General features: G+C 33.0%; 2 protein-coding genes and 1 long non-coding RNA gene across 3 annotated transcripts; all 3 read left to right on the forward strand.

The window, feature by feature from the left end:
• Positions 1-5,192: 5,192 nt before the first annotated feature.
• On the forward strand, positions 5,193-8,242 carry LOC148576011 (uncharacterized). The gene is made up of 5 exons (XR_015902726.1): positions 5,193-6,922; positions 7,005-7,444; positions 7,542-7,603; positions 7,708-7,821; positions 7,913-8,242. It is a non-coding gene; the product is annotated as an uncharacterized LOC148576011 (long non-coding RNA).
• Positions 8,243-9,265: 1,023 nt separating this feature from the next.
• Positions 9,266-10,505, forward strand: LOC107648633 (cationic peroxidase 2-like). Its single transcript, XM_088502649.1, has 3 exons — positions 9,266-9,385; positions 9,664-9,836; positions 10,100-10,505. Exons 1-3 carry the CDS (start codon positions 9,266-9,268, stop codon positions 10,503-10,505), a joined length of 699 nt encoding a protein of 232 aa, XP_088358775.1.
• A 6,732-nt stretch (positions 10,506-17,237) lies between these two features.
• LOC107627623 (serine decarboxylase) lies at positions 17,238-21,026 on the forward strand. The gene is made up of 6 exons (XM_088502418.1): positions 17,238-17,294; positions 17,934-18,238; positions 19,103-19,334; positions 19,415-19,608; positions 19,693-19,829; positions 20,181-21,026. Exons 2-6 carry the CDS (start codon positions 17,959-17,961, stop codon positions 20,751-20,753), a joined length of 1,416 nt encoding a protein of 471 aa, XP_088358544.1. The 5' UTR covers positions 17,238-17,294; positions 17,934-17,958; the 3' UTR covers positions 20,754-21,026.
• The last annotated feature ends 3,819 nt before the right edge of the window (positions 21,027-24,845 follow it).

A 24,845-nucleotide genomic window follows, 5' to 3' on the forward strand; every position in this document is an offset into this window, starting at 1 on the left:
TCGGAAGGATAAAAGAAGAGAGTTGTGGACTGATATTCATCATATCAAACAGAATATTATGGGAGGTTGGTTGGTAGTGGGAGATTTTAATGATATATCTGATCCATCGAAAAAAAAGGTGGGGGTAAAGTAGATTCTAGAGCCTGCAAGAGATTTAAAAGGTGGATTGATAGTTGTACTTTAATAGATTTAGGATCGCTGGGACAAAGGTTCACCTGGAGAGGGCTGCAATGGAAAAACCTAGATAGAGTTTTCAAATATCTTGATAGAGCTCTGTGCAATTCAAATTGGAGATTAAGATACCAAGAAACCATAGTTAATATTCTTGCTCGTGCCAATTTGGATCATCACCCAATTCTGATTTACATGAATCCAAAAGGTATGGTGATCAAAGACAAGTCGTTCCGATATGAAGCAATGTAGGAATTACATCCAGACTTCAAGGGTTTCGTGGAAGAGAAATGGAAGGGGTAGACTCCTCTCAATGGTGCGCTGAATCTTCTTATGAAAGATCTGGCAATATGGAACAAGGAGGTGTTCAGACACATCAGAAAATAAAAAAGAAAGATTTTGAGTAGACTTGGAAAAATTTAGAGGGCTCCCTCTTATAGTAAGAATCCGTTCTTAGATGATTTGGAAAGAGAACTAAGGAAGGAGCTGGAAGATATCTTGGATAAGGAAGAAACTATGTGGATGCAAAAATCAATAGACCAATGGCTAGTAGATGGTGATCGTAATACCAAGTACTTCCATACTAGGACAGTCATTAGAAGGAGGAAAAATAAAATTTTAAAGCTAAAGAATCAAGAAGGTGATTGAATAGAGAATTATGAGATGCTTGGCAAGCATGTAGTTGATTTTTTCCGGGCCTTGTACTCTGAAAAAAATTATAGCTCTGCTAGCTTTCATTGTAGTTTTGATTATCCCATATTAGAAGATGAGATAGGGAGGAGCTTGTATGAAATTCTCTCGGAGAGGAAGATTCAAGATGCAATCTTCAACATTGGGTCTCTTAAAGCACCGGGACTGGATGGATTTCCATATCTTTTCTTCAAAGACAGCGTTTTGCAGCTGCTTAGAGATTGTTGGGCTGACCCAAAACTAATAAAAGGGATTAACTCTACTTTTATAACACTTATACCAAAAGTAAAAGTCCCGGAGTATATCACACAATTCAGGTTAATTGCTCTATGCAATGTGAGCTACAAAATATATTTCTAAGATCATAGTTGAGAGATTAAAGCCAGCTCTAACAGACAGAATTGCCCCTTTTCAATCAAGTTTTATTCCCAAGAGAAAGATCCATGATAATATATTGATTGCGAAGGAGCTTATACATGTGAAGAAGAAGGCAAAAGGTAAACACGACTTTATGGCTATTAAATATGACTTTGAAAAGGCGTATGATAGACTTAGATGGAGATTTCTTAGACAGTGTTTGATTGACTTGGGTCTGGGAGAATCCTTTACCAACCTAATCATGGAGTGTGTACAATCGGTCTCGTATAATGTGCCTTGGAATGGAGGAAGAGCGGAGGAATTTTACCCAACCAGAGGCTTAAGACAGAGAGATCCCATATCTCCTTACCTTTTCGTTATTGTTATGGACCGTCTCTGACAAATGATAGAGGAGAAGGTAGCGACGGAACAATGGAGACCGATGAGAATAAGCAGAGAAGGGCCACATATTTCACACCTCCTGTTTGCTGACGATCTTTTGGTTTTGGGGGAAACTAGCAAGGAATAGGGGAAAACCATCTGGGAATGTATGAGAGAGTTTTGTCGAATGTCTGGTATGAAAATTCGTGTCTAAAAAATAAATATCTTATTCTCTAACAATGTGGGAAGAACAAATCAGAAGGCCATTGTTGAGTTGTGCCATTATCAAGAACAACAAAGCCTGGAAAGGTACTTGGGTGCCTTGCTAACAAACCATAGGAAAGGCAAAGAAAAGTTCAAGAATGTGATTGATAGAATGCAAAGTAAAGTAAAAGGGTGGAAGGTTCAATGTTTATCCTTAGCGGGAAGAATTAATATTGCAAAGACTGTCCTATGTCCACTCCAAAACTTTGACATGTAGCATTCAAGAATACCTAAAGGGGTCTGTCAACAATTGAGAGGATGCAAAGAAGCTTCATTTGGGGAGAAGTACAAGGCCAGAAAAAATGCACCATGTGAGCTAGAATACTTTGTGTCTGCCAAAATAGATGGGGGGTATTGGAATGAGAAAATTAGACATTGTTAATGATGCTTTCATTATGAAGATGATTTGAAATTTATGGACTGAACTGGACTCTCTCTGGACACAAGTGATGTAAAATAAGTATGTAAAAGGAAGGAAAGATGAGGTTGGAAGATCCTACAGAACCAATGACTCTCCTCTTTGAAAAGAGATGACAAAACTATAGGGTAAATTACAAGACAATTGCCACAAGATTATTGGGGATGGCAAAAGCACCTTGTTTTGATATGACAAGTGGGTAAAGGAAGAAAATTCCTTAATTAGAGCTGCCATCAATCCAATCCCAAGGAAAAAAGAGAATGAAACTGTCTCAAAATATGTAAATCAGAATGGTAACTGGAATTTCGAGGAACTTAGTAATTTGCTCCCATTATCAATTATTGATAAGATTAAATCCATCCCTCCTCCCAATGAAGATAACACGGATTCGATATGCTGGAACCATATACCTAATGGTATATTTTCAATTGCCTTGACCTATAAGAACTTGTCCCCAGTCAATAACACTCATAATGACATAAGATGGAGCAGCATATAGAAGTGGAAGGGACAAGAACGAGTGAAGATTTTCATATGGCAGCTTGCTCATGGTTGATTACTTACATCAAGTAGTAAAGCAAAATTCATGGGAATAAATCCCAATTGTCATCACTGTAGGAGCCAGCAAGAAACTATTATTCATGTGATGAGAGACTGTCCTAAAGCAGCAATCATATAGAAGCAGATTATCAGTCCAGCAGTGGCAACCACTTTCTATGGCATGGATCTCCATAACTGGATAGTGCTAACGTGGAGAATAATATTGATAAATCTTCTCTTTTGTCTTGGAAAGGCGAATTCTTTATTACTTGCTGGTATTTGTGGAAATGGAGAAATCAAGAGGTTCACTCCCCACCTTTTGATAGACCTCAAATTACTGTGTTGATAATTAGAAATGCCATAAACCATTCAAAGGAAGCTTTCAATAAATTGAACATGAAAAAAGGAGGACAAGTGATAACAGATACAAGAATTGAATGAAAACCTCCCCCTATTGAATGGGTAAAACTGAATACAGATGGATCAGTAATAGAAAGTGTGAGGACGGCGGGTTGTGGTGGATTGATTTGAACTCATGAAGGTGATTGGATAGGAGGATTCATGGCAAATTTGGGAAATTGTCATGTCTTCCAGACAAAACTATGGGGTGTTTTTCATGGCCTTAGCATGGCATGGGACTTGGGGATGAGAAGAGTAATTATCGAGATTGATTCATTAGAAATTACAAAAAAATAAGTAAAGGAAGGAAAAGCCAAAATTACAACTCCTTGATTAGAGAAATTTAGAAATTGAAGGATAAGCCTTGGGAGATCAAAGTCATGCACACATATAGAAGTAACAACGCCTTTACTGACCACTTGGCCAAAGCTAGTATAAGAAAATAATTTGAAATTTATTTCCTTGATAGTCCACCTTAAGAGATGAAAGATCTCCTTATAAATGATATAAACAGGGGGCACTAACCCCTCCAACTAGTTCTTTTTTTTCTCGCTTAGTTTACTAAAAAAATAATAAAAATAATAATAAATAACAAAAAAAGTAAAAAAAAAAAAAAAGTGTCTTTAAAAGTTATAAAATTGTTAATTTTGTATATTTTTTATAGTATTAATCTCTCTTTTATTAAAATAAAAATCTTTGGTCCAGTGGATCACGCACTTTACCCACGAATTTGGCAAGTTTTCTTTTGTTTAGTAAATTTCAAATTCTAGTTTGTCTTGCTTTTTTGTAAATTCGGCAAATGGGCCCAACGAACCCATCTAGTAGGATTGGCCCATTTTGTCATCTTTACTAATTGAGAGATTAAAACATCAATCAACTATTTTTATAGTTCTTTGTTTAGGTTAGATTTTGTCCAACCCAAGCTATAACCAAAAAATATAAAGTAATTCACGAAATTAACTTTTTTACTAGGGTTATTCATAATTTATATTTATATTTATAATTTGGGACAAACTATTAAAATATTTCTTAAAAGTTATATCGTTGGTAAAAATAATCTTTAAAAATATGAACAACAAATAAAGTCTTGAATGATTTGAAAATTTGACAAAATAATTAATAAATATTATATTCTTTTATAAGTGACAAAAAACGTTTGTATGTTGCAAACAACTTATTTATTTGATCCGAATTTTTATAGTAATATTTAAATAATTAATTAGAAAGTGCACAAAAAATTTCAGAGCAAAATTTGATCATTAGAATTTTTTATTTTTTATAAAAGTTTAGTCATTCATAATAAATTTTTTAAAATTTTTTTTACATAAAATTACCAAATTTTAAGAATGAAAAGATCTTAATTTTTTAATAATGTTTGTAAAAAGTAGCATCAAAATCTAATATCTAAAATCATCTTTTAGAATATATATATTTAATATTTAGTTATTTTTGTCACAACTTTTAATTTTTTTGGAACTTATTTGACATTCATATCTTTTGGAGTTATTTTTGTCAACAACAAAAATTTTGGAGTACTATTTTGTTAATTTACCCTAATATTATTTATAATTTATAATTTATTACAAATTTAAAAAACCAAACGCACCATATGACACTTTTTTATTATAACTAAATTGGCATCATTCCCTCCAGATTAATCACATCTTCCTTTCTTTCCTTCACCATTTTTCTATCTCTCTCCATCATTTTCAATCTATTATCTATATTATATTATATATTATGTTTATTATGTACTAATATCCATTTTATAAATTCATTATATATATTACTTAGATCATCAAAATATGTCATATGACATTCTATCATTGTAATTGAATTTTTTTTAATTTAAAGAATTTCTTATCAATTCCCTTTTCCTCTCCTCCTCTTTATCTCTGTCTTTTTCAGTATATCTCTCTTCTTATTTTATATTATCAAGTGAAAAAACTAATTTGCCCTTTATATTAATCCAAAAAGAAAGAATTTGAAAGGAATAACACAGGCAAAAATTCTATAGAAAAATACACCGATAATAAAGTCGACTCCATCTTGATAGAACGAACTGTTAGCTTACCAACCTTGTCCATAGACTTATTTGGACACAATGATCGCATGTCTACTGGTATTGCCTACCAACTGAGCTCAGCTTAGCAACCACCAGCCTATTGACTATACCCACAGAACGATCTCGATCTAATAACTACCCGCCTACTAACCTTGTCCACCGACCAATCCCGACTTAGCAACTGCCTGACTATAAATTGACAGATTCTAACTAGCGGACCACCTGTCAACCGACCTTGATTGACTAACCAACCAACCACTAATTGACTGCTCACTAACTGACCCTAACCAACCGACAACCTATCGAGCTATCCTAACATGACGACCTAGCCCGAATGGATGAACTTTCTTATGAATGACACGTGTTATGCCGATGACTGATTGCATGATAGCTAACCGAACTCGATCAGACAATTGGCCGTTGACCTACCCCAATTGCCTGACTACTATGCTTGACTGATTGACTGTGGACCTACCTTAAATGACCGAAAAACTATCCCATTACCGATGTTGACTATCTATTCAACAAGCTAACCTGCTCGACTGGCTAACCTCGATTGATCAACCATCCAACTGCCTGCTAGCCTACTTTGACTGGCAAATTGACTACCAATAAACATGTCGATTTTCCGGTAACATACTTTGACCAACCAACCTACCCTGACCGACTGACCACTAATCTTCCCTAACCGACCAACAATCAATCATCCTAACAACTAATTGTTGTACTACCTTGATTACTGTCTACTGGTCTATCACGATCAACCTCTGAGGGACTTCTCATTGAATGCCCCCTATCAACTAATTGCCAACTGATCTCGACCAAGACATCCAACAAACAGATGATTTACCCACCATGATCCAACACCGATGGAATAACCATGATGAACGATTGAACGACACTAGTCGAAAGACCCCACCAAACCCTACCTAACTATTAGACTTCTCCGAACTATGAAACTTGACTGCCATTGTCCATCCTTAAATGCCTGTCAATTAGTCTTATGTGACCCCCTTGTCCTTATGAACTTTTGACTCTAATCTCCTTGACCATTGATGCAACAAATTTTTTAAAAAAGCAACTGCCTTAGTTTTGTTGGTTTTTTAGTCTTAACGCCATGGAGGTAGGATTCTGTGGACATAAAATTGATGTTATTGACAACACTAAACCAATAATAACTTCTTTTATTTTATGATAAAAGATTAAATATTGGCATACAATTTATTTATGAAAGTTTATAATCCCATTAAACAAGTTTGATCTGGCTGCATGGAGCAAGGCATATTTCAGTCACGGCCCTAAGGTGGACAACATAATGAACAACATGTGCGAAGTATGGAATGCAAAAATTGTCGAGTACAGGTCTAAACCGATTTTAAGTATGTGTGAAGAGTTTAGATGCTATATTATGAAAAAGATGGCAGGGCATAAACACAGATTAGGCAAGTGCACTGGGAAGCTGGCTCCAGTTCAACAGTTAAGGTTGGATGAGTATGTTATACCAGAGAGCAATAAATGGACTGCAGAATGGGCTAGGAATGATGCTAGAGTGTTGTTTGAAGTACAAAGACACCAAACTAAGGTTGCTGTCAACTTGCAGAGACAAACTTGTGCCTGTAATGTTTGGAAATTAACAGGTAACCCCTAAACTTTGTCCTTTAGTTTATTGTGTGTGGAGTGTGATACAATATGACATGTTGTTCACTTGATAACTGGCAGGGCTACCTTGCAAACATGATGTTGCTGCCATAGCAAGACTGAGGAGACAAAATCTAATGCCAAAGGACTTTGCACATAAGTGGCTCACAATGGATACCATCAGAGGCACTTATGGGGATTCAATCAAGCCAATTAATTCTGAGGAGTTCTAGGAGGAAACTAATAGGCTCCAACCTAAGGCACCAAACATTAAGAGACTCCCTGGGAGACCTACTAAGAAGAGGAGTGTTAATGCGGTGGCAGAGGCTCAGATGAAAGAACAAGGACACAAAGTGAAGAAGACTTTCCAGGTGACATGCAGCAAATGTGGACAGAAGGACCACTATCATAGGACATGTAAAGGTGTACTAACAAACCCTAACTAGCAACTAAAGAGAAAGAAGCCGAAGCAACAACCAAGTGGAGAGAAATCAAACCCTACAAATCTAACCCCAGAACAGGTAATGTTGTAATTTTGGCAACTCAATCTTTATGTGCCTAAATTTTGTGCCTAACTGTATTTAAATTGGTCCTGTAATTTTTTTTTGTGTTGCGCAGAATTTGGACGGAGCTGAACCAAATGTAAGCAACAATGTGGCTGTGACACCCTAGACCTAGTGGTATCCCTTTTTGCTATTTTGTATTTGGTTTTTTTGTTGGGTAGAAAACTGATATGGACTAAAATAACACTGAAACACACTTCTTTTTTAATTGTACTTATCAGGCTAAGGCAAAAAGCCAGAAGAAAAAACTTTCCAAGGTTAGGACCACACCCACACTACTCAAAGAACTAAGAGTGGAGATCCCATTATCACAGTCTACACTACTACAACCAGAGGTCTTTTTTATTTGTAAAACAACCATTATACTATAACTAAATTTTAGTCCACTATTTCAATTATGAATACGTTTTTTAGTTTTTTCATTAGGGAATTGATGCCAATGCTGGACCTCCAGTGCCAAACAACCCAAATCCTCCCAACCATGGAGCACAATCCGAAGCCAAGCAAACAATCCCTGGAAGTAGCAACACAACACCACCAATTTAGGAACAACAACACACTACTGTTGAGACTGGTTTAGGAACTGGACCAACTTTCAAATTTGTTCCCACACCAGGCCTGAAAAAACCTTCTGGATCCAAGAGGAGATATTGCTTAAGGCCACCAAAGATGAAATGACTAACTCCTACCCATGGTTGCTGAAACATAGGATTTGGTATTTTTTTTTTTTGGTTGTTATGGATCTTCGATGTATCAAAGGCTGAGACCTGTTGTTTAATGACTTGGAATATGCAACAGACTTCTAATTATCTTAATTTTAGGTGTGACCATTTAGCTCAACAAAATATTTTTTTGTTTCCAGCTGATACATCAGCAGACTAAACTATACCTATGTGCATAGCATTATGAATGAAATTCCTATGCTTTTGGATATATATCACACTATCCAGGATTTCATAGATCTATAACTCTTACACAAAATTAGGTTATCATTAATGCAACAAAATCACAATCCATCCATATAGAACATGGTAACTACATATCCAATATCCAACTTTCCATACATTAACCTTAACCATACATCACATATTGCAACAAAATACAATCTATGTCCTAGACTACAACATATTTTACTGCTGCTACTACAATTAACATGGCTAGCATGACATAGACTATGAAAGCAATATTCCATTTTTTTATTTTCCTTCAATTACCAAATCAACTTTGTGCTCCAATTGCTCAAATCTGTTCTCTAGCATCATCATTCTTTCATCTACATCAATGTCTTCCTCATGTGCAAAATGACAAGAAATCAGCTCATCTAGCCACATGAAGTAGTTGTAGTGAGGCCGTTCTGTCTGCAATTGTAGTTATTATGAAGATAATTTATTCAAGCACAAAAGCAAGTTGAATCCGATAATCAAGCAAGGAGGAACACTTACGCGATAGTGGCAACCACCGAGAAAGATCATGTCTGGGTTCTTTGCAGTTGCAGATCTTTGCATGATTGCATAACTTCCACACTTGCATTTAGGGTGTTGAAACTTCACCTTCTTCCCTCCACTAGCATTACTCGAACCCATCCTACCCTTCATCCAGCGACGACGGGTCTGAGAGGTTGAGGATTGGTCTACGTCACTCATAGTTGCTACTTGAGTTAGGGTTTGAAAAAAAGGGGAAAAGGGGAGAAGGTCTCCAAAACGCGTGTCTCTCACTTCCTTCAAATGATGACGTTTTGATGACTGGGCAGAGGCTATATCATCCTAACATATTCAGCTGATGTGTCCATGCCAAGTCACCTGCTCACCGTTACAAGTCAGCATTTTCCGTAGAGTTTCAAGCGAGGGAGCCACAGAAGAGTCGATGTGTCTAACAGAAGAAATAGACGGGGGCCGATTCGTCATTTTTTAAACGTTAGAGGGAGGTTTGTCTATTTTCAAAAAGGATAGGGGTTGGAAAGGGTATTTACTCTAAAATTTTAAAGCAAAGGTGAAAACTTATGTACAGTTAATTTTAAGTGAAGTTGATAGTTGAAAGTTATTAGATGATAATTTAGTCAAACCTGTCAAATCATCTAATAATTCTTAGCTATCAACTTTACATAAAGACATCTGCACGTGAATTTTTACCTATTTAAAACGAATAAGTAACAATATTGACAATATTTTTGTTTGTAGAGCGGTGGATTGAGTTGGCAAGTGCCTACCGGATGTAAAGATGGTCGTGTGTCACAAGCGTCGGATGTTAACAACTTGCCTGCACCTACGGACTCTGGTGATGTTCAAAAACAGAAGTTTACAGCAAAGGGCCTCAACACACAAGACCTCATTACCCTTGTTGGTAATCATACTAAGATTATATTATATTTGTTAGAGATATAATTATATATATATAATTTTTTTATTAGTTTAAATTTTTGAACCTTTGAAAGAAATCATTTTGTGGGATATATAGTATTTGTTACAGATTAATTTTTATTGATTTAAAAAAAATAATATTAAACAAATAAAAAATTTCTATGCAAATTTAACGCAAATTTAAAAAACATGTTTGTACAAAAAGTTTGATATGGGTAACTGAAAAAGTTTGATGAGTATGTGGACATGAGGACATACGAGGTACCGCAACATGCCAATTCTTCAGCAACAGATTGTACAACTTCATCGCAAATGGCCTTGATCCTTCCATTGACCCTTCATTTGTTCCGCAACTACAAGCATTCTGCCCTCAAAACAGTGGCGGTAGCAACCGTGTTCCCTTAGATACTGGAAGCCAACTGAAATTTGATACTTCTTACTATGCTAATTTGAGGAATGGACGCGAAATTCTTGAGTCGGATGAGGCACTATGGAATGATGCTTCCACAAATATGTTTGTGCAGAAATACTTAGGCCTAAGAGGGATGCTTGGCTTGTCTTTCAGCCTTGAGTTTGGAAATTCTATGGTTAAGATGGGCAACATTGGAATCAAGACTGGTGCTGATGGTGAGTTCGTAAGATTTGCATTGTTTTGCTTTTAACTAACTACTTCAATCAAATAAATGTGTAGCTTAATAGTATATGACTATGGAGGCCACTCAGATAAATATGCCTAAAACGTCTTTTTTTTAAAGATGTCTTTATGTTGTGTTTTAATTGGTTTTGGTATAATTTATTCGGTGTTTCTCATCACATATTATTAAATTCCTCAAAAGATTTTCTTTCCAAAAACAATAAAAAACATTTAATTTGGACTAAAACAAAAAAGGTAATAGATTAACTATTAGATTTTTTTTAAAAGATTATTTACATAAAAAAATATATCACATTCATCAAAATATATATATATAAGCTCTTAAAAAATTTTATAAATAAAAAAATAATTAATTTTTATTCGTATAATATATAAAATAATTACTATATTATTATTATATTATAGATTAAAATTTACTAATTTAAATTTTGTTTTTATTTTTAATATAAGCATTAAAAATAAATAATTTTTTATAACAAGATATATTGTAATAAAATATATATAATATTAATTAGTTTTTAAAAAATTCTGAAAAGCTGGTTTTTTCTAATAAAGTGTTATTAAAAAATTAACATTATAAAAACTAATTTCAACCAATATGATATAATATGATATAATAGGTTATTAAATATATTTAATACAAAATACATTGAATATAAATTTTTATTGAGTTTAAATTTTAAATAATTTTTAATTAAATTTCGAATATTTTTATTTTAAAGAGTTAGAATATTTTAACATCATTTTTTCGTATCTTTTTAATTGAATCTTTGATTTTTTAAATTATAAACCTTATTTATAATTAAGAGTAATGTTTTAACACCACCAATTAGTCACACATATAAAAATACAAGAACAATTCTATTGTCATAATTATAATCTAACTTTATAAGCAATACAATACAATGAAACTATATATAAGTAATATAACTAAATTTTATCTACATCTATAGTCACATTTCATAAATAATATAATTAAATTATATTTATGTTTATAATTAAAATATGAATAAAAATACAAAAAAGTATCAGGATGGTTAATTTTTTTCATTCATAATTTTTTATTATTTTTGTTGTGAAAAATTTAATTATTTTAATAATTAATTATTTTTAAAAAAAAGATAATTGAATAACACAAAAAAGTCTTATTAAGAGTAATTTATTTATATATGATTAAAAAATAATTGAATAATTATATACGGTAAAAAATTAATATTATTAAAAAATAAAAATAAAATTTATTTTAAAATTAAAAATAAAGTTTATTTAAAAATAAAATTAAAAATCATGGTTTTTTTTCTTTTTTCCAAAATTTATCTACGAGTAATTCTATAAATATTTTATGATGAATAAAAATATTAAACTCATACTAAAATTTATTCTAATAAAATTTATTTTTATTCTGTAAATCATGTTGCTTGTATGCGAAGTTTGTATTCGTAGGTTTTGATGAATGACAAACCAACAAACGACATGAAAGACAAACCAACAAACAACTTGAATGAACAAGCATGTTGAAAGATCAACCAACATTCAACGTTGAGGAATGAAGAGTTGAAAGCAACACAACAACAACAAGAAACTCAAGTCCACAACATTTGAAGACAAGTATAGTGTCTTAGGACTTAGGTAACTTCTTGTTAAGAACCAATTGCTAAATCTCTCAACACACACTCACAAAATGTTTTGATGCACATCTTGCAATTCGATGCTAGCCAAATGGTTTAAAAACTTGTTTTCAAAGGTACAAAAGCATAGGAATTGACTCCAACAAGTTTGAGATCAATCCTAAGTATTTTGAAGTGATTTTAAGCCATTCTTTAAGGTTTGCATCGATGCACACTCATCTTGCATCGATGCAACCTAGCTGAAAATTCAAATTTCAGCTTCAAAGACACATTTGCATCGATGCAAAGTGTTATGCATCGATGCAAATGATTCAAAAACATAAAAAATGGCTAGTTTTGACAAAAAGGCTCCATCCCATTAACTCCCCAACGTTTCTAAGGTTTGGAGAGTCTATAAATAGATGGATTGAAGCCTTATTTCAAATACGTGAGTATTTGCAAACTATCTTGTTCATATTCTTTCATTCTACACATTTTTAAGGTGTTATAATACACAATTTGAGAGAGCAATATCAATTGGTTCAATAGTGCTAAAATTGTAATCATACACTCTTCTAGAGAGTACTCATTTCGTCTCAACAATTCTTTGAGAATTGTTTTCTTGTACACTTTGTAAATTGGAGTGTGATCTCCAAGGTTGAGTCAAGAGTTATAAACACTATAGTCGGTGAGGATACCAAAGAAGTATACTAAGTACTCAAGGCAAATCTTAGAGAAGGTATCTCTAAGTGGAGTAGGTTAGTATACGAGTGGTGATCATATACCGTGAGGTGTTAGAAACTAAGGACTCGGATTGTAAAAGGTTTTGCGCGAGCACCTTGAAGCTTGGCAATAGTGGAACTTCTCAATAGCGATTGAGAAAGAAAGTGGACGTAGGACAAGGATTGTGCCGAACCACTCTAAACAGCGTTTGCATCTCTCCAAACTCATCTCTTCAATATTATTGTCTTTTACCTTTGAGCAAATAAATTGTGATCGAAAAGTAGCTTCGTAAGTACTTAAGGAATAGCTTAAGTCCGATTGGTGAAAAGCTTGATCAATTTATTTGAGTTGGTGTCTATTGGAAAGTAAAAGCTCCTTATAAATGCTTAGCAATTGAGTTAAGCTCTTGGAAAAATACTAGTACAATAACACTTTTGTATATTGTCTTTAACTTTCGCAAAAAGATTCATTGTTGTTGCAATACTCAATTCACCCCCCCCCTCTTGAGTAATTGTGCATAGGTTCTACATATTCTACTAAACGTTAAATAAATTATTGAAAAGAATTTTGTTTCCTCCATTAGAGAAGAATGATAAACTTCCATACTTCTATTATGTTATGGCAATAATTTGGCCTATTATTTTTTAATGTACATAATAATAATAATAATAATAATAATAATAATAATAATAATAATAATAATAATAATAATAATAATAATAAAACAAGTATATCACAGTAAAAAAGAAAGCACGTCACCAAATAATTTATCATCCGAATTATATATGAATCAAATTGATAATATGAGAGCTAACATTACAAAAATCGACAACAAAATTAGAGACTTACAAAACCTTTCTTAAGATCATAGAAAAAAAATGTTTATATTTGTGTGATATACAAAGCAATTATCATATTATTATTATTATTATATATATATATATATATATATGAGCAAAAAAAGTCCAACTGTATGTTTTAAAGTAAAAATTTTTTTAATATTTGATTAAATGTTCTTGTATTTAGTACTTTTTTTTGCACTTCTTCTTAGTTAAAAATATAATCATTATAATTTTTTAGTTATTATTGCTAGGGGTGTTTACAGATGGGATATGGCTGAAATTTCGATCCAATCCGCACTAAACTCATTAGATCAAATTCGATATTCGCACTTTTTATGTTTGGATCAGATATCAAATATATCCATAAAATAAAAAATATAAAAAAATTTTATTTTTATAAAAAAAAGTCAATAAATTTTTTTGTTTACTTTTTTAAACATATTTACTTCTATCTGATTAGAGTGTGGATCCGATTCGATCCAATCCGATCATCTTACAGATCAGATCATATTCTCAAATTACAGATCAGATACGGATAAATACTGTGGATTTATATGGATATGATCTAATCTATGAACACCCCTAACTATTACTATAGGTTCATTGTTGCAAAAGAATGTTTCTTTTATTATAAACTATTATTAGATTTTAATTACCATTAAAACAACTGAATGGTCAACTTAATTACCATTATTATATCCATAGTTGTAAAAACCGAACTGGATCGGTTGGTTCGACCAAAAAACTAGTGAACCGGACTAGAACTGGATTATAGTCCAGTTCAATTTACTCTTTGGACCGTTTAAGGAATAAAATCGGTGTGAACTGGTAAGAACCGGTGCACTGGTCTAATAAAAAAAAAATTTTTAAAATGTCTCCACAAGGTCTCGAACCAAGAACCTTGGAGCAAAAGTAACCTCTACTTGCCACTTAGCCATTGCACTTCTAAGTACTATATTTGACAAATACTAATTATATAGTATACATAAATATCTAATTTAATTTAATTTTTGTTTTTCTATTTTTAAAATTAATTATATTTTAATTATATACCATTATTAATATAAATATAAATTTCACTAAAAATTTATTAATTTACTTGATCTATTTTATTGCTAGTATTGTGATTAAGGTTATTTGTTTTGATGTTAGTGTTAAAATCTACTGATATTATAGTTAGATGATAGGCTTTGTGAATTAATTATTTTTTTATTGTGTCAAAATAAGATACTATTGTAGTATTAAAATTTTATGGTTTTTTTTATATTAGTTATTTTTAGAAGTTGAGACTTGATTCTTCATAAAATGTTAGTGAAGATATGCATTTCAAATTTTAATTTTAAGTTTTTAACTATTTTATATTTTATATTTACGTGAGACCAGTTTGATCGGTTCAGCCAGTGATTTATCAATTGAACCAATAAACCAGTGAACCAGTAGCTTGATCGGTTCGATCACTGGTTCAGTTCTAACAATTATATTTCAGTCTAATTTCAAAAATTTCGATTTACTCAATTTAATAGTTATGACTCACAATTGGTTCCTAATCAAGTAACAACAAATTATGTCTCCCAATTGGTTCCTAATCAGTTCTAACAATTATGTCTCCCAACTTAATAGTTATGACTCACATTGGTTCCTATTCTTATTTTTGTCATTGTCTCACAAAATCGTTAACGACATGCTGAAATGGACTAACGACTGCTACATTATACATTCTAACGACTATTTGATGTGACAATTGAAATTTTTTTACCTTATTTTTTATTTTCAACTAAACACTTAAAACCCTAATATGAGTCACGGATACCTAAGTTAAAAAATCAAACTAAGTAAATTGAAACTTTAAAAATCAGATTAAAGCTCGAATATAACTTCAAAACAGAACTTTAACTTATGTAGTGATTAATTTAAATGAAAATCAAATAAATCAAAATTCAACATAATTTTTATCAATGTTTTTAAATTCGAAATTTCTATACCAAAATTAACTAGAATTTTTTTTTAAATTAAAAATTTAATGAAATAGTGACTTTAATTATCTTAACCAATGTCCTAATTAATTGCTTTTATGTCTTAAAAAAACCGTATATGAGAAAAAAATAATTAATTTGTCTACTTTAATAAATAGTTATTTTACTAAAATGAGAAACTATTTTTTTTAAATTTTTAAGAACTAATTAATATTATATATATTTTGTTACACTACATTTAATTATAAAAATTTTATTTATTTCTAATACTTATATTAAAAATTAAAAAAATTAAATTAGTGAATCTTAATCTATAATATAATAATAATATAGTAATTATTTTATATATTGTACGAATATAAATTAATTATTTTTTTTATTTATAAAAATTTTTAAACGCTTGAGCTTGTTTTATATATATATATATATATATTGATGAATGTGATATATTTTTTTATATAAATAATCTTTTAAAAAAAATCTAATAGTTAATCTATTACCTTTTTTGTTTTAGTCCAAATTAAATGTTTTTTATTGTTTTTGGAAAGAAAATCTTTTGAGGAATTTAATAATATGTGATGAGGAACACCGAATAAATTATACCAAAACCAATTAAAACACAACATAAAGACATCTTTAAAAAAAGACGTTTTAGGCGTGTTTATCTGAGTGACCTCCTATGACTATATGTGTTTTCATTTGCAAATCATCAAAGTGTATGTATAATATCTTTTTATTTTTTTTAAAGAAAAAAAAAAGAAAGTTTTCGCTGGTCATTGATGATCAAATATTTCTCGCGTGAAATGTTACAGCCAAATGTAATTGATGAATTGAGTGAATAATGAATGCTTTTTATTTGCTTATTTTCAGGTACTCTTATGTATCTTTTTCCCTGTAGATTTGTTTAGAGTATTATTATTACACATTATTATTATATATGCTATGTTTTGATTTGCACATGTAAATGATTAGAAAAATTATATGACGAGATGAATCTACATATACTGAACCAAATGATATGAATATTTACTATTAAATATTAAGTATTAAGTTAATAATTAACGCCTAACATTTTCATTTCAAAATATTTATTCTTTTTGGTTTTTTATTCGTCGATAGCTCTGATGGTTCATAGATATATATCATAGATTGTTCTGGAGATAAACGTAAATGGTTCAATTATATATATATAATGGGAAGTGATAACAATAACGGATAATAAATAATGACGACAACGACCCACCATTATTCCCCAAATTCATAAAACTTCTAAAATTTGAATTTGAATTTCACTTCATTCTTATCGTATATATGAAGTGGACATGGCTAGAGCAAGGTTAATATACATGTATGGTAGTATAACGATAAATAATGTCTGAGAGATAATAAAAAATTAGTACAAATAATTTAAAATTGTTTATTTAATATTTATTAATTATCATTAGTATAATTATATAATTTTAAATATAATAAATATATAATTATAACTATATATTATGTGTGCACATGGAAGTATGTGACTCAGTCTCTTACGAAATCAACTAGCTAATAACTATAAATGGCAGCATTCACCTCGTTACTCTCTCTCTCGCGTCCCCAATTTTTTCGCATCATTTTTCTTTGTCCCTCCTTTTACGAATCTTACACTCCGGTCAGTGATTCCTCTTCTCTTAGATCTATCTCCTCCTCCTCCTCTCAATTCACTCTTCTTTTCGCATTATGACATTTTTCTCTATCTCGTTCTTCATTTTTTTCTGTCGGTATTTCGTTTTGAATTTAGCTGTACTTTGAAGATTTCTTCTTAAAATTTGCATCGTACTTACCTGAGTTAGTGAGTTTAGATATTTAAATCTTGCTTTTTGAATTTGATTACTTTAAACATACACTTGTGCTGCATAGAATTTATCCATTTCGGGAATTGTACAATGCATGTACAGTGTGTTTCGTTTTGTTTTGTTTTGGTCATCTTCTTTTGGCAATTATTTTGACATTAAAAAGTGTACTGTAGAAATATTAATATATTGAGCAATAATGAGAACTGCAGAAATAAGGGATCAAGGATTTGTACGTCTTTCCATAAATCTCTGTGATCTTCATTTATGTCATAAATTTTATATTTTGTATATAAATGACTCAAGTAATGTATATGAAAATTTTGAGTTTCCTGTATTGGTAGTAATCGTGATTTGGAAATTGGAAAATGCTTTTACTAGAAGGAAAATATGGATGGCTACTTTATTTAACCATGGACTTTGTTGCTCAATTCACTCTTGGACTCCATCTTTTACAGTTAATCTTGTGTTGCGAGCAGCAAAATGGTTGGAAGTGGCCATTTGGACGTCAACGGAACAGTTGAACCATTTTCCGAGGATTTTGATGCGTCCGCTGTGATCAAAGAACCTGTGCCACCCACAGTTGCAGAAAATGAGAAAGTGAAAAGAGCTATAGTACTAGGAAAAAATGTCCACACACTGTGCCTAGAAGTTACAGAACCTGATGCAGATGATGAGATTACTGGGGAAAGGGATGCTTATATGGCAAGTGTATTGTCCAAATACAAAAAATCATTGACTGAAAGGACAAAACATCATTTAGGTTTGACAGCATTTGCTCTTTTAATCTTACTGCTTTCTTGATTTCATTTATGTTGTTGCATTTAGCACAAAGCAAACGCTTCATGATAGGATATCATCGTTGCTTTTGTTTGTTCCAACTAGTATTTCTGTAATTCTGTTCATTTCTATGCAACGTTCAGCCCTGTGATTTCTGATTTGACATACAAGAAAGTTTGTTAACTTGATGGTAATACCAACCAAGCATCAGTGCACACACAATACTTGGCACCAACTTATACTACATGTTTAACCTCACCTGCTTCCCTGTTATCCTCTGTTTGCCTAGTATTCCAGCTGCTGAGTTTTTATTGCTACATTTTCTAATTATCCATGTGGTTTCATTTGAACGCAACAAACATAATGTAACATTTTTTAATTTTTTCTTAAAAAAAAAAACAAAGTGTGTAAAAATCATAATTGAGATTTGATAGTGTCGGTGCATACAAACTTGTTCGTTGTTCAACCCAAAATGTGCGTTTTAGTTATCCTTCATTTGTAGTTGAAATTGTTTAATGTTTAATGTTTTGGTCAAGAATGAGATGCATTTGAGGTTGTGCCTGTGTGAGAAAGTAGATCAAGATTCAATCATGTATAACAGAAGAAGTCTTTATGTCTATTACATGAAGAGTGCTTTTTTCACTAGTTAGAGGGAAACAAAAAATGTTTTATGATCCATTACGGTTCATTAATGCATTTATATTATTCTGGCTTCCATTTTGTGCAAAAATTACCTAGAAGATGTGTAACTTTTCAAGGCCCATATTCATTCTTTTAACCTATGGAGTTTATAGGCTATCTCATATAGTCATATACTCATATGTAATTTGTGAACAATCTATGCCAGGTTACCCTTATAATTTGGATTTCGACTACGGTGCACTCTCTCAACTTCAGCATTTCTCCATAAACAACCTGGGAGATCCATTCATTGAAAGCAATTATGGAGTCCACTCCCGGCAGTTTGAAGTTGGTGTTTTAGACTGGTTTGCCCGGTTATGGGAAATAGAGAAAGATGAGTACTGGGGCTATATGACAAACTGTGGTACTGAGGGCAATCTCCATGGCATCCTAGTTGGGTCAGTTTTAGTTTGACTTTGTTCAACATTTTGTAAATTTAGAAAGAACACGATTATATTATTAAAAATGACATTTGCAGGAGAGAGGTCCTTCCGGATGGAATTTTGTACGCCTCACAAGAATCACATTATTCTGTATTTAAAGCTGCACGCATGTACAAAATTGATTGTGTGAAGATTGCAACTCTTCATGCCGGAGAGATTGATTGTAATGATTTCAAGGCCAAGCTGCTTCTTCACAAAGATAAGCCAGCTATTGTAAATGTGAACATAGGCATGTTTCTTTATCTCTATTGCCCTTCCTCTCCCGCCCTTTTTCTACTTTGCTGATTTGGCTCATACATACAGAACTTTGCAGGTACAACTGTAAAAGGAGCAGTGGATGATCTTGATCTGGTGATAAAGACACTTGAAGATACTGGATTTTCACGTGACAAATTCTACATCCATTGTGATGGGGCCTTGTTTGGTCTCATGATGCCTTTTGTGAAACTTGTAAGTTTCTCTGTTCACGGTACCAGAAATCTTTAAACCTCAGACATGTGCTGTTGAAGTCATATTTGCTATCCCTCTGTTATCTAATTGGAACTCCTATGTATTATTCTACTTTTGTTGTAATTCGTTGTTTTTCATGTCAGCAAATAGCATTTTTGTTCTTGCACGTAACCTTGTCTATGCTATTATAGCTCATTGTTGTTTGTCTTGCATTTAACAATTTACAAGTTTAATTGCTTGCCAAAACAAGATTTGAGACCAATTCCTTTAGTGTTGTACATCTTACCATCTTATTTGAGTTTTTTTTTATATAAGCAATGATGTTGATTATTCTATATTTTGCAATATCAGGCACCAAAAGTCTCTTTTAAGAAGCCCATTGGTAGTGTTAGTGTTTCTGGCCACAAATTTGTGGGGTGCCCAATGCCTTGTGGTGTTCAGATAACAAGATTGGAGCATATCAATGTTCTTTCCAATAATGTAGAATACCTTGCTTCTAGGGATGCCACAATCATGGGTAGCCGGAATGGCCATGCTCCCATATTCCTATGGTATACCCTTAACCGGAAAGGATACAGAGGTTTCCAGAAAGAAGTGCAGAAATGCCTGAGGAATGCACACTACTTCAAGGACCGCCTTAGGGAGGCCGGAGTTGGTGCAATGCTTAATGAGCTGAGCAGCACAGTTGTGTTTGAAAGGCCACATGATGAGGAGTTTGTACGGAAGTGGCAGTTGGCATGCCAAGGAAACATAGCACATGTGGTGGTGATGCCAAACATCACTAAGGGCAAGCTTGATGATTTTCTGAACGAGCTTGTGGAGAAGCGTGCTCAATGGTTTAAAGATGGCAAGTTTCAACAATATTGCATTGCCTCAGAAGTGGGTGAAACCTGTTGTCTTTGCCCTTTGCATAAGAGCAAGTAAAAGTTGTAACAGGTTCCAATCTTAGGTTCAAGGTTTTAGTTGGTTTATGGTGGGGCATATATATATCCATGTTTTATCGAGATTTTGATACACTTGATAACCTATCGATTTTCTTTATTATTGACATTTTTATTTGCACTTGATAGCAACTAGTTCTTAAAGAATTTTAGATTTGTCTTGTTATCAACATTCATTCAAAAAATTTATTGTTTAGCTATCTTATATATTACCTATTTAGCAGAAATAAAACAAACTACTGATGGTGGATTAAATTATCATACTTTAAAAATTTTGTAATCATAAAATATTATAAAAGTCACTTGAGAATTAAAATGTTAAAATGCATTCTTAAGAAACTAATTATTGTAATTTTATAGAACATCATTTGAGAATCAAAATTTCAAAATGCGCATCTGTTAAAATACTAGCATGTTATAACACTCAATTCAAGTTCATCAACATAATAAAACAGGTCATTTTTCTTTGGAAAAAGCGTATTAGTACAAAAGAAAAATGAAGATATACAACTACATGGATCCAGTGTTCATCAATTACACTGCCTTGTTTTGCGTCAAATCCAAATTGTGAACACTACAATGTAGCAGTAAAAAACTTGCTTCCAAATTCTAATAGTGCTCGTAATTCGTAAGTCTCAGATTGCACAAGAGAGCAAACCACCTGTGATTTTTTGCTTCTGTCCTTTTAACTTTGGAGCTACTCATTTATATTTCATCATCTTTTTTAAAGAATAAAATGTGTAGTTTATTTCAATGAATGCTTCATACGTTAACAATATTTTTCTTTTTTGACTGAATATCTATTGTATAACATGTATATAGTATATTAATATGTCCGATCCAACACATCAAATAAACTCTGATCTTTACTCGTTAAGTAATTACAAGATAGTAGCATAACTACTCTCCACTCAGATTATTATCCATCTACAAGTCACTACCTATACTCATCAGCAAGGAAAGGATACTTAGTCTAATCTCATCTAATTTCATCTCACATGATCCTTAACCTAATATCTCTTACAATCTATAATTGACTTTTTTAGGAGTATCTAGAAGTACGCTTTCCACTGTTAAAGACTACAAACTTGGAACTAAAAAAGTAACGACAAATTTTGTTTTAGTTAATATTTGATTATAAAAGATTCCATTATATTATTAATTCACTAATTCGACCAAAATTTATGCACGTAAAAAAGATGTGACATTTTATTTCTCTAGTCACAATTGCTGCTGATTGTATATTCTGTCATAATCTAATTGTAATCAGATTGACTTTGGTGATCCTTTTCTTCTAATAAAAAAACAAATGGCCTGTTGATTCCGTGTAGAGAACACGTACCAAGGTTTTTTATTTTTTACTTTCAAAATGCTCAATTAATGAATGCATGATGCAAGACTAGACCATGGGTATTTTTTTTTTATTAAAAAGGAGGGCCAAAGGCCCAAAACAAAAGCCAACTACGTTGGCACCACTCTCACACTCTTCCTTCTACCTTTGTCATCAGTAAGGAGAGGCATCAGGAAAGGGGGTAGAGTTGCAAAATAGAGAAGGCTGGTCGATATTGACTGAGCTTGCTTTGCCAGTGCATCAGCACAGAAATTAGCTTCGTGAAATACGTGCTTAAACGACACATAAGTCATTTTGCTGCAGAGATCCTCAATGGCCCTAATCAGAGAAAACGTATGATGGTGGCTACTAGATGACCCGTCAATTAATTTCAACGCACAGGAAGAATCAGTCTCTATCTGTAATCTGTTGATTTCCAGCTCCACTGCTAGCTTCATTCCGATGTAGATGGCCCAAATTTCTGCAAATGTTATGGTGATTCTTCCAATTTTCATCATGAAGCCCACCACGAGGTTACCATCTCCATTACGAAGGAGGCCGCCGCAAGTTCCAAAACCAGCGGGTTGGATGACTGAGCCGTCAACATTTAGCTTTATGCACCCATCCACTGGAGGTTCCCAACCGACAAGGTAAGCCTTAGCAGGGTTGAAAATTTTTTTTTTTGCTCTCAGTGAGGTTTATCATATTGTTGTATTACTCTGCCAAATAACTAGAAAGATTATGCACATGAAGGCTGGTAGAAATTTCTGAATTGAAAACTAAATCATTCCGGGCTTTCTAAATATTGTTGTAGACAGTAACAAAGAGGGTAGGCCAAGGAGTCCCACTAATTTTTCGAGTGATCTTGAAGAGATTTGTCTTTAGCCAATCTTGCAAAGGTTGATTAAAGAAACCTCGGGGAAGAGCACTGGTTGACCTGCTAGTCCAGACACTGCAGGAATAGGAACAGTCGTGCAGCACATGGAGCAGAGTCTCTTCATGATCCGGACATCTGGGGCAACTTCCAACCATGGTAAGACCTCTTGTCCTTCCCTTAGAATTTGTAAGAAGATCATTATGGTAGATTAGCCAAGTGAAAGCTCTTAATCTTTGAGGAACTTTAATTTTCCAACACAAATTAAAATTTGTGTCTGATTCTCCATCTCCACTGTAATAAGTAGAATATGCTGATTTGATAGAAAATTCTCCATTAGTATAGGGTAACCAGCTAATACAGTCCGCACCAAGAGAGTAGTGAGGAGCTTTTAGCGTGCGAATAATCTCAGAAATATCTTCAGGGAAATAGCTATTTATCATCTCCCAATTCCACTCCCCATCCCCATTAGTAAAACTTGAGAGCTTCTCGACCATTCTATCTGCAGCGATAGGGCATAAAGATACATCTTTTAGGCTGGTAATTTCTGAAACCCAATGATCAGTCCAAACTGCAATAGATTGTCCATCCCCAATTCTCCAGATCAAATTCCTTTGAAATTGGTTCCAGACTTTCACGATTCCTTTCCAAGCGTTTAAGCAGTTGGCTTTTCGATAGACTTTGGGAATCAAGTTCTCGCCACAGCCGTACTTGGCTTTGAAAACTTTAACCCACAAGCTATCAGATTTCGTCATGAGTCCCCAAGCGAGTTTCATGAGAAAAATGTTATTTGTTTCTTGAGCTTTGTGAATGCCTAACCCGCCTTGATCTTTCGGTTTACACACGGTGTCCCAGCTTAGAGGGTGAATTTTCCTATCTTGATCACTTGAATCCCAAAGGAAGTCCCGACAAATTTTATCAATCTTGTTGCAGACTTCGATCGGAACCTTCATAGTTTGCATAACATAACTTGGAATAGAAAATAAAACGGATTGAACAAGCGTTGCTCTTCCTGCCATGGATAAGGTCTTCATGTTCCAACTAGAGAGTTTGGCTTGCATCTTGTCAATGATATGTTGAAAATGCTGTTTACTACACTTCTCGTGGATCAGCAGAACACCTAAGTATTTTCCCAAATTGCTAGTGAGGGGAATCCCTAGTTCTTGGCTAAGCTCTTCTCTGATATTGCAGTTCACATTTTTGGAAAAGAAAATGCACGACTTATTGAGGCTAACTTTTTGTCCTGAAGATTCATAGAAGATTTTTAGCGCCTCCTTGACAACACCAACTTGGTCCTGGTTAGCTTGCACAAAAAGTACTATGTCGTCTGCAAAGCAAAGATGAGAAAGATTAGGGCCATTCCTAGACATCTTTATAGGTTTCCATTTTTTATTTTCAATAAAAGAAAGGATAAGATGTGATAGTCTTTCAACACAAAGTACAAAGAGATAGGGTGATAGGAGATCTCCCTGTATTATTCCTCTGGATGGTGTGAAGGCCTCAGAAGGAGACCCATTCCAAAGAAGGCTCATGCTAGGAGACGAAATACAGAGATTAATGAGCGTGACGATTTCTTCTGGTATTCCAATATCCCTAAGCGTGTCAATAATAAATAGCCAGTTTAGTTTATCATACGCTTTCTCCAAATCTATCTTTATGGCCATAAGTCATGTGCCTCCATTCCTGGTCCTCATAGTATGGACAAATTCCTGCGCAACTAAAATATTATCCGCACTAACTCTGCCTGGGACAAAGCTAGCTTGGGTATTAGCAATCAAACTGTTCAAGTGAGGTTTCAATCTATCAGCAACAATTTTAGTAACAATTTTATAACACACATTACAAAAACTAATAGGCCTAAAATGAGTAAA

The sequence above is a fragment of the Arachis ipaensis genome, chromosome B1, assembly GCF_059453495.1.
Source record: "Arachis ipaensis isolate K30076 ecotype BB chromosome B1, ASM5945349v1, whole genome shotgun sequence".
Taxonomy (NCBI): Eukaryota; Viridiplantae; Streptophyta; class Magnoliopsida; order Fabales; family Fabaceae; genus Arachis; species Arachis ipaensis.

Coding starts and splice junctions, on each gene's coding strand:
- LOC107648633 (XM_088502649.1), top strand. CDS start 9,266: ATGTGTCCATGCCAAGTCACCTGCTCACCGTTACAAGTCAGCATTTTC. Junction 9,386..9,663: donor AAATAGACGGGGGCCGATTC/GTCATTTTTTAA, acceptor TTTTGTTTGTAG/AGCGGTGGATTGAGTTGGCA. Junction 9,837..10,099: donor ACCCTTGTTGGTAATCATAC/TAAGATTATATT, acceptor ACATGAGGACAT/ACGAGGTACCGCAACATGCC.
- LOC107627623 (XM_088502418.1), top strand. CDS start 17,959: ATGGTTGGAAGTGGCCATTTGGACGTCAACGGAACAGTTGAACCATTT. Junction 19,609..19,692: donor TATTGTAAATGTGAACATAG/GCATGTTTCTTT, acceptor AGAACTTTGCAG/GTACAACTGTAAAAGGAGCA. Junction 19,830..20,180: donor TGATGCCTTTTGTGAAACTT/GTAAGTTTCTCT, acceptor TTGCAATATCAG/GCACCAAAAGTCTCTTTTAA.